The sequence below is a fragment of the Herpailurus yagouaroundi genome, unplaced genomic scaffold, assembly GCF_014898765.1.
Source record: "Herpailurus yagouaroundi ecotype Mexico unplaced genomic scaffold, PumYag 192, whole genome shotgun sequence".
In the NCBI taxonomy this organism is placed as follows: Eukaryota; Metazoa; Chordata; class Mammalia; order Carnivora; family Felidae; genus Herpailurus; species Herpailurus yagouaroundi.
The window spans coordinates 20,226,850-20,237,458 of NW_024412423.1; the positions used below are offsets into that span (position 1 = coordinate 20,226,850).

At 39.2% G+C, this 10,609-nt stretch overlaps 1 protein-coding gene across 3 annotated transcripts in view; it reads left to right on the forward strand.

Annotated features, from left to right (window-relative positions):
* Positions 1 to 10,609, forward strand: part of HSPA4 (heat shock protein family A (Hsp70) member 4) — a 49,549-nt gene that overhangs the window by 35,284 nt on the left and 3,656 nt on the right. For all 3 annotated transcript variants that reach the window (XM_040444474.1, XM_040444476.1, XM_040444475.1), the window contains 6 exons: positions 1,013 to 1,194; positions 2,120 to 2,209; positions 5,590 to 5,742; positions 6,868 to 6,993; positions 7,708 to 7,815; positions 10,359 to 10,478. In XM_040444474.1, the coding sequence (XP_040300408.1) occupies positions 1,013 to 1,194; positions 2,120 to 2,209; positions 5,590 to 5,742; positions 6,868 to 6,993; positions 7,708 to 7,815; positions 10,359 to 10,478 (779 nt within the window). The remainder of the gene's footprint in view (positions 1 to 1,012; positions 1,195 to 2,119; positions 2,210 to 5,589; positions 5,743 to 6,867; positions 6,994 to 7,707; positions 7,816 to 10,358; positions 10,479 to 10,609) is intronic.

Here is a 10,609-nt window from a genome sequence, read left to right on the forward strand (position 1 = left end):
AATATTCCTAGATACTGAAAAAGAGTTAAATTCAGTTTTGACCATAACACAAGAGTTATACACAGAAAATCATTAGGAAATTGTTATATCAGTACCCTAGGTCATGGACCCATGTTGGTTAGAGTCTTCATAGACTCTCAGAAACTCTTACAATCTGGAAATAATACCAGGTAAAGAGAGAGAAATTAGAGTTACATGATAATTACAGAATTAGAATGCATGAGTCAAGTATAAGAATACCGTGAATGTGGGGCGCCTGGGTGGCGCAGTCGGTTAAGCGTCCGACTTCAGCCAGGTCACAATCTCTTGGTCCGTGAGTTCGAGCCCCGCGTCGGGCTCTGGGCTGATGGCTCAGAGCCTGGAGCCTGTTTCCGATTCTGTGTCTCCCTCTCTCTCTGCCCCTCCCCCGTTCATGCTCTGTCTCTCTCTGTCCCAAAAATAAATAAACGTTGGGAAAAAAAAAAAAAAAAAAGGAATACCGTGAATGATACTTAGAAGCTATGGGAAAGGTAATCTCTGTTTTCCTCATTTATAAGCTGGAATAAGAATGATCATTCATATTTTGCAGAGGTTTGTGAATTATAAAACTTAAGTAAAACTCTGGTATACTGACTGACTCCGTATATGGCAGTTTTTTGGTAAATGACAGAAGCAGTATGGAATCCCTGGGTTTGTTTTTTTTTTTTCAGTAGTGGAGAAGGTGACATCGGTTTAGGAACTTATCTGGCAGTGGCATATAAAGATGAATTGAAGTAAGGGACCAATGGTAAGGGAATGTTTGGAGGGTTAGGAGACGTTTGAATCCTTAATTGGGACAAGGTACTAAGAGTTCGACTATTTGTGAAAGAAGAAGGAGAAATCTGATGATCATGTAAGCTTGTAAGAGTATTTGAAGCATCATGTTACTGACTTATCACTGGGAAATGGGCATAACCTGGTGATATAGGCATATATTCATGTTTGAATTCGTCCTCTCAGGTCATATTTTCTCTTTTGTCTCATATGTCCCTAGCTCAGTTTTTAGTTCAGAAAGTCACTCCTCAGTCTGATGGCTCCAGTTCAAAAGTGAAAGTCAAGGTGCGAGTAAATGTCCATGGCATCTTCAGTGTGTCTAGTGCATCTCTAGTGGAAGTGCTCAAGTTTGAGGAAAATGAGGAACCGATGGAAACAGATCAGAATGCAAAGGAGGAAGAGGTAATTTGGATGTTTTATACTAGAGGTGACTTGGCTAGAAATTCTAGCAAATTTACTGGGTGGCAAGGGAGGAACTTTGTGACAGAGTGCTGAGGGTGAGTTTGCACGTGTCCCCTTATTCAAGCAGATACGTCTTTATACAATCTTTCAGTTGAGTTATTTTTGATTCTGATTACTGAAGAATGCTTGGAGTCTCAGTTATTTTCACAAGTAGATTGTATTCTCATTGGAATCATGCACTGGGCCTCATCCTTCTTGTGCATCAAAATCAAGGCTTTATGAAACTACTGAGTCTCCAGAGATTTTATTGAGTTGGTCTGGATTAAGGCCCAGGTATCAGTTTTAGAAACCTCCGAGGTCATTCTAATGTGCTGCAGGCATTGAGAGCCAAGAATTGAGGTCTCCACAAACTTTGCTTTATCATTATTGTCAGCCTTTGTTCTTTTAACAGAATTCTGAAGGTGTTTAGCTCCCTTAATACATGCAGTGGTTGTACTTGGGAGGATGAAAAGACTAATTTAAAAACTTGAAAGTCTCCAGACTTTTGAGAGAAATTTACTCATGAGGAAGCTGGGAGAAACTCCTTTCTCTTCAGAAACATCTGTTAAATATTGCCACACTGCATCAGATGAGTTTACAAAGTAGTAAAGTACACTGCTGTGGTTTACAGAGTAGTTCCACAGCCACCCTGGTTTACATAACAACTGTTACTCCCTTGTGCAGATGTATGAACTGAGATCCAGAGAGGAAGACTTCCCTATTAGAGATAACATATGTCATAGCTAGAATTGGAGTCTAGGTATTCTGAATGCTGATAATTGAGCAGGAATTACCTACCATGTGATTTTGCCTCTGTGTTAGGAGGGTTGCTTACTCTTTCATTAGTGTTTCCTAGTTTTGGGATTTGATACGACCTGTTTTTCAGAAGATGCAAGTGGATCAGGAGGAACCACATGCTGAAGAGCAGCAGCAGCACACGCCAGCAGAGAATAAGGCAGAGTCTGAAGAAATGGAGGTATAAGTTGTGTGTGTGTGTGTGTGTGTGTATAATTATTTTTTTTTTTGAGAGACGGAGGGCATGAGTGGGGGAGGGGCAGAGAAAGGGTGAGAGAATCCCAAGCAGGTTCCATGGTGTCGGCATGGAGCCCAGCATGGGACTTGTTCCCACAAACTGCAAGATAACGACCTGAGCCGAAATCAAGAGTCATGTGCTCAACCTACCCAGGTGCCCCATAGTTTTGTTTGTGAATGTGATTTGTAATCTCTTCACATCGATGGTTTGACTGAGATAGTGCATCTTAGAAGGTAGTTATGCATTTGACCCTTGAATAATGTGCAGGTTAAGGATCCTGACCCCTATGCAGTAAATAGCCTGTGTATAACGTCTGGCTCCCCCAAAAGTCGACTAGTGGCCTACTGTTGACCAGAAGCCCTACTAGTCACAAAATAAGTAGTTGATTAACTCCTTTTGTATGTTACATGTATTAAATATTGTATTCTTACAAGAAGATAAGCTAGAGAAAAAATGTTACTAAGAAAATCATAAAGCAGAGACCATGCACTTGGAGTACTGGATTGTTTCAAAAAGAAATCCATATATGCATGGACCTGTGCGGTTCAAACCTGTATTATTCAAGGGTCAGCTGTGTTAGGAATTCTCCATGTATTTGAAACTTTTAAGCAAGATTTTGTAGTGTGTTTGGAAAGTGTTTGGCTAGAACATTGAACTGTAGTCCATTTGGTATGTGGGAAGAATGTACTCAGAAACTAGTTTTGCTAGGTTGTGATTGGTTCTTGTTGGTTTCTGAATGGCTGTTGCTGTTAATCATCCTACCTATAATTTATTTTTTACTGATAAATGGGACATAATTTTTTCAGATTTTGTTATCTGACACTTGTCTTTTGTCTAAAGATAGTGTTTTAAATAATAAGGTATATCCTAACTACTTATTTGAAAATATATATGTAGCACTGTTGAATCCTTCACGATCCTATTTTTTTAATTTATTTTTTAAAATTATTCTTGAGAGTGAGAATGTGCCCATGTGCATGGTGGGGGTGGGTGTGGTGCAGACAAAGAGAGAGGGAGAGAGAGGATCCCACAACAGCTGTCAGCATGGAGCCTGACTTGAGGCTTGATCTCACGAACCACAAGATCACAACCTGAGTGAGCCCAAATCCAGAGTTGGACACTTAACTGACTGAGCCACCCAGGTGCCCCTGTAATCCTGTTCTTTAACTTGGTGACATCCAAGTTTTCGTGTTTAAATTTGTTGTCAGTATTGAAAACGTGTTTTCTTTCAACTTAGGATATTGCAATGTGTAGTCTAACCTTTGTAACCTATTTCTGATTGTTTGGCAGAACCCGTAGATGGCTTAAGTCTGTAAACTCATTTTTTTTTTTTAAAGTTTTTGTTTTTAAGTTTATTTCCGAGAGAGCGAGAGAGCAGGGGAGGGGCAGAGAGAGAGGGAGACAGAATTCCAAGCAGGCTCTGTACTGTCAGCACAGAGCCTGATGTGGAGCTCAGACTCACAGAACTGTGAGATCATGACCGGAGCTGAAACCAAGAGTCAGATGCTGAATTGACTGGGCCCCCAGGCGGTGCTGTTAACTCATTTTCACATCAGCTTATTAGTATATTTGAAATTATTGTGAGTGTGCAAATCATAAAAAAGAATAATGGTCAGAGTAAGTGGAAAAGCCTACTTACAGGCCTTTTCCAAGGTAGAAAACCATTCATGGTGAGTGGTTGAGGGCAACAGTCTGAGGGAGTAGTACTTTGTGTGTATATGGAGAACTGTCGAGGAGAAAGGAAAGGTGCTTTGTCCCTTCCCCTCCTAGTGCTGTGGAGCTGTGGGAAATTTCAGTGGGCTGGTTAGGCTTCTTCGTTGACGTGGCTTGAGAACTGACACCTTTCCTAGTATGAAATTAAATGCAAATGATAAATTTTAGAAACTGACTTGGATAGGAGGTGGGGGAAATGGCTTTGAAATTGTGCCTTGTATCATACAGCAAATTGAATTCCAAATAAGTTAGGTAGTTAAAAAAAAACAACAAAACAACAAATGAATATTTTTCCAGTCTTTGAATCAGGGAGGGCTTTGAAAGCATGAAAGTAATGCTAGTTATCCCAAAGGAAAAAAAGGGATGCATTTAACAATGAAGACTTGTATAGATACATGGACAAATAATACAAAGTTAAAAAAAGTGGAAAAAGTCAGTTGAGGGAAAAAAATCACCAAAATGCTAAGAGATGTTGGTTGATAAATGCCAAGGGAATATGAAGAAATAGATAAGTGTGTGAGATAAGGTTATTTTTTTTAATAAAGTGTATTTATTTTGAGAGAGAGAGAGAGAGAGAGAGAGATCAAGAGTGCTCATGTGCAAGTGGGAGAGGAGCAGAGAAAGAGGGAGCAAGAGAGAATCCCAAGCAGGCTCTGCATTGACAGCATGGAGATATGAGGTTTGAATTCACAAGCCAGGAGTGAGATCATGACCTGAGCTGAAATCAAGACTCGGATACCTAACTGAGCCATCCAGGCACACCAAGGTTATTGACCCAAAGAAAATCATAGATGATGGTAAACAAATTCTTGTTTGTGGCCAGGGTGTGGTGGATGGATTGTCTGATTCTTTGTGAGAATGTAAATTGGTATAGACGATCTGGAAATCATATTGGTAATAGGTTTCTGAACCATAAATTCATATCTTTCCCTAATATCATATCCAAATCTGTATGTTTAGATAAGATTGGAAGAAAATTGGAGAAGATTTAATAGTGATTATGTGTTGGGACGTCTGGCTGGCCCAGTCGGTTAAGTGTCCCGACTTTGACTCAAGTCATTATCTCACAGCTCTTGCGTTTGAGCCTTGCGTCGGGCTGTATGCTGACAGCTCTGAGCCTGGAGCCTGCTTAGGAGACTGTGTCTCCCTTGCCCTCCGCGCCCCCCGGCCCCCCCCCCCCCGCTTGTGCTCTATCAAAAATAAAGAAAACGTTAAAACATTAAAAAAAAATTGTGATTATGTGTTGATTGTGCGATTATGGGAGGTTTTGTGTGTGTTTATGCAGTGCGGCAGTATTCGGTATATTTACATTGTGATGTAGCCAGTCTTCTAAACGTTTTCATCTTGCCGTTTGGAAACTCTGTGCATATTAAACAGCAACTCCCCATTCCCCCATGTCCCTTACCCCCAGCCCCTGGCACCCACCATTACTTCTGTGGCTGTGGATTTGACTACTCACAGTATTTATATTTTTAACTTTGCAGATACTATAAGAAGTAGCCCCAGGTTATTGAGATTAGAATACAAAGTGATAAAAAAGCAAAAAGAACTCTTGAAATGGAAGTTTAAGGTGGCCCATATATGTTAATAGTGATTTCTTGTTATTTTAGACCTCTCAAGCTGGATCAAAAGACAAAAAGATGGACCAACCACCCCAAGCCAAGAAGGCAAAAGTGAAGACCAGTACTGTGGACCTGCCCATTGAGAATCAGCTGTTATGGCAGATAGACAGAGAGATGCTCAACTTGTACATCGAAAATGAGGTGGTTATTTCCAGCCTCTTAGAACATTCAGCTAACTGATAAATATGGCCATAGAGCTCAAACTCTTTGTCTAGTGACCTTTATGGGGCTTGAGGCAGCAATTTTAGGTTTTTGGGTAATGCAAGGGCAAATCCCATGTAATGTCAAAATTCTTTTACGGTATATGTCTATATTGCTAGAAGCTGTGTTATGAGATCTTTAACATTATGTCTTTGATTTAATGGTGGTATTGTTCATGTTCAGGTGTGTGAGTGTGTTTGTTCACTTGGGAGCTTGGCATGTTTGATGAGGTGGGTCACGGAAGTTGATGGTAGTAGAAATCAAAGCATCAGTGGTAGTGCTATTTTGTTCATTAGTTCCTTTCCCTACTGCTAGTCAATACTGAACTCTTGTTATGATGAGTGATGCAAGGTTTGGGACCCTGCAGCACAAATTATTGAATGAATTGTCTGCTGTTAGTTTTTCTTTTTTTTTTTTTTTTAAATATCATGTATCCTTTGGATCTTAGATTTGTTTTATAGAATTATAGCATTTACACTGTGTGAATGATTTGATGTTTTTCTTTGGTATTTAGTAATACTGCAGAGTATAACACCTTGTGACATTGAGCTGATAGTTTCTTAAAGTTCACTTGTCTTGAATTCTCTTCCTTATTTTTGCTTTTGAGTTTCTAAATATTGATAATTTCTATTTATTTTTTATTATAAAAAATTTTTTTTAACTTTTACTCAGTTTTGAGAGATAAGAATGTGAGCAGGTTAAAGGCAGAGAGGGAGAAGGAGACACAGTCTGAATGAAGCAGGTTCTAGACTCTGAGCTGTCAGCACAGAGCCCGACACAGGGCTCGAACTCAGGAGCTGGGAGATCATGACCTGAGCTGAAGTCAGATGCTTAACTGACTGAGCCACCCAGGCACCCCTATTTTTTTTCTAAGCACACCTACAAAACTCAGAGTTCATCTTCATAATTTATTGAGGACTAATATTTCCACTTCTCATTCATGGATGATTTGCAGAGCTAAGAGGATTTGGGGAAGAAGGATTCTCTCCTTGTAGGACGACATTAGTTAACATTTAAGAGGACCTCGTCTCAGCTGTCTGAATATCTAATGTGTACTGTTCTCAGGGTAAGATGATCATGCAGGATAAACTGGAGAAAGAGAGGAATGATGCCAAGAATGCTGTGGAAGAGTACGTGTACGAGATGAGGGACAAGCTTAGCGGCGAGTATGAGAAGTTTGTGAGTGAAGCTGTAAGTATGTGCCTGCCTATTCCATGTTTTCTGGGAGTGGCCTCAGCTGTATTAAGTAGAAAGGGAGCTGGCATCTGTAGGTATATGTTCAAATGATTAAAATGTGCTTTTCTGGGGGAAAAGTGTTGTATTTTTTTTAGTGCAATGATTCCCAAAGGCTAGTCTTCATTATTTTTTTTGTTTGTTTTTGTTGCATCACTTTTTGATACATTTGCATGCTATTATTTACCTTGTATTTAAAAAAAATCAGCTCACTTTTCTTTGAGGCTTACTGTTATTTTATTTCACTTTTAAAAAATTGAGGCGTAATTGATACATAAACATTATGTTAGTTTCAGGAATACAACATAGTGACATGTGCAAACCTGAAATGATGACCGTAAGTCTAGTTAAACATCTGTCACTACACATAGTTACAAAAGTTTTTTTAAGATTTTATTTTTTTATAGCTTACATATTTTCAAATGCTTTTTGTATTTCTGAAAATTTCAAACATCCAAATGTGTCCAAATTTTTAAACCTATCCCTTACGTACCAGAGAGAATTATAAAACTGTCTGCAGGTAACAAGCAAAATAATACTGCCAGTCTTGTCTGTGTCTCCCTACTCCCCCCATATTTTAGAGGGAATTCAGATGCTGTAGTCTGTGTTTCTGACTTCACTGGCCAGTTGACTAATTTTTGTCATCACTAATTATATTTTATTCATCTTTAGGATCGTAACAGTTTTACCCTGAAATTAGAAGATACTGAAAACTGGTTGTATGAGGATGGAGAAGACCAGCCAAAGCAAGTTTATGTTGATAAATTGGCAGAATTAAAAGTAAGTGATTTTGGGGGGGCTGGGGAGAGAGAGACAGAGACAGACAGACAGACACCCAGGTGCTCCAGAGCATGCGACTCTTGATCTTGGGAGTTGTGAGTTCATTCCCCATGTTGGACCTAGTGCTTCCTTTTTTTTCCTTTCATTTTTAAATTAAAAAAAAAAAAAAAAAAATTTTTTTAGCATTCATTTTTGAGGGACAAAGTATGAGTGGGGGAGGGGCAGAGAGAGAGGGAGATACAGACTCTGCAGTAGGCTCCAGGCCCTGAGCTGTCAGCACAGATCTTGATGGGGGGCTTGAAGTCAAGAACCATGAGATAGTGACCTGAGCCGAAGTTGGATGCCTAACCGACTGAGCCACCTAGGTGCCCCCATTATCTTTGTTTTAGAACCTTGTAGTAACAAAATTATTTTTCTGAAAATGGAGTTTAACCTTAAAATGTTTCACTGAAGGAGATTGCATTCTTGATACAGAGGTGGAAAACCTAGCAAAACCTGTCCTAAAGGCAATTGTAATGCAATTGGGGGAGGGTTGTTATGTAACTTTTTTTTTTTTAAGTTTCATTTGTATTTATTTTGAGAGAGAGAAAGCGCGAGTTGGGTGGGGGGACAGAGAGAGAGAGGGAGAGAGAGAATCTTAAGGAGGCCCCATGCTGCCAGCACAGAGTCCGATGTGGGGCTTGAACTCATGAAGCTGCAAGATCATGATCTGAGCTGAAACCAAGAATCGGATGCTTAACTGACTGAGCCACCCGGGAGCCCCATATAGCTTTGATTTTCAGTAAAGCAAAAACATCTGGTTTTGTATTAAAGAATCTGATCATTAAACTTAGGGTTGAAAGCACAAAAAAATGAAGGGGCTGAAAAAGTTCAGTTGGGAGAATGTTGGGGTGAAGATCTAAAGGCCCTTGGATAATAACTGGTACACTGAATGTTTTAGTGCATGTCCAGGGTCATTGCCTTTTCTGTGAGTTAAGGGCTGCAAATGAATGAAGTGACTGTGTTTGAATAAAACTTTATTTACAAAAAAAATAACAAAAAATGATCTAAGGTTGAGGCCTTTGTTTGCAAAAGGATGCAAATGCACAAGAAGAACTTTTCACCTTTCTGTGGATTACTTTGTTGTCAAACTGGGCCATTGTGACTCCCTTCTGAAATGGAATTGCTCAAGGACCATGCCTTCAAATTTCCTGTCATTCTGGAAGGATACTAAGAGCTTCCAGAGAGATCCTTCAGATTTGAGTTTTTTGTTTTAGTTTTTATTATGGGCGATGTTCAAACACAGCAAAGTAGAACAGTAGTTTCAACTTTTGTCAGTTGATGACCAATTTTGTTTCATTTTTGCTCCCTTCCACTCCTAGGTATTTGATGAAAGTCTTTTGTGTTGTATTTAATCTGAAAATATTTCAGTATGTATTTAAAAGAAAATGCAACATTAAACTATATATCATTATTACATTAAAAAATTCTTTCGTATCCCCCCCACCACCTCCATCCCCCTTTTTAATGTTTGTTTAGTTTGAGAGAGAGTGAGCAGGGTAGGGGGAGAGAGGGAGAGGGAGACAGAATCCTAAGCAGGTTCCATCCTGGCAGTGCAGAGCCTGACGTGGGGGCTTGAACTCAAAAACTGTGAGATCATGACCTTAGCCGAAACCAAGAGTCAGATGCTTAACTGGCTGAGCCGCTCAGGCTCCCCTTTATTTTTTTATTTTTTAATTAAAAAAATTTTTTAAATGTTTATTTTTGAGAGGGGGTGGGTAGGGGAGGGACAGAGAGAGAGGGAGACACAGAATACGAATCAGGCTCCAAGCTCTGGGCTGTCAGCACAGAGCCCAATGTGGGGCTCAAACCCACAAACTGTGGGACCATAATCTGAGCCGAAGTCGGATGCTTAACCAACTGAGCCACCCAGGCGCTCCTTTAATACCACTTTAATGTTACTGTGTATTTAGTTTTCAAATTCCAGTTGTTTTATAAAGTATTTTTTAGTTAGTTTGACTCAGGAACCCCATAAGGACCATACATGCTCCTTTGTCTCCTCAATCTGTGTAGTTATCTTTCTGCCCCCTTAGTTATTAAACACAAAACAAAACAAGACAAAAAAACTAGAAAATCTGATCTAGTTTTTTTTGTTTGTTTTTCTGCTTATTACTGTCTAATTTACTTCTGTGGTGTTTATTGCCATCTAATAAATTCATGGTTAGAACTAGAGACTTCAGATTTAATTTACAAGCTGTTTTTTTGGCACATGTGCTTCATACTTAGGATTGTGTATCACTATCGGGAGGCACCTATTTTTGGGTTGTCTCCCCACTGTGTTTTGAAAATTAGGACTCCAGTGACAAGTTGAACTGTGGCTCCACATGGAACCAGTATAGAGGTATATTCTCATATTTAGCCTAAGGATATATTTCACTGGGCTGGGGAGCATTATTGGGCTTTTTATATATAGCACATGGAAATGAAATGTATTCCATAGTAGATCTCGGTAATAGTAGAGACAATACTACTTTGATAGTTTAAGCATTCTTTCGTCTGTTAAGAATCTAGGTCACCCTATTAAGATGCGATTCCAGGAATCTGAAGAAAGACCAAAATTATTTGAAGAACTAGGGAAACAAATCCAACAGTATATGAAAGTAATCAGCTCTTTCAAAAACAAGGTATCTATTTTTTTTGTTGTTGTTGTTCCTTTCCCTACTTTTACTTTGGTAGAGTTAAGTTTTGAGGCATAACAGCTCTTTTCTTTTCTTTTCTTTTCTTTTCTTTTCTTTTCTTTTCTTTTCTTTTCTTT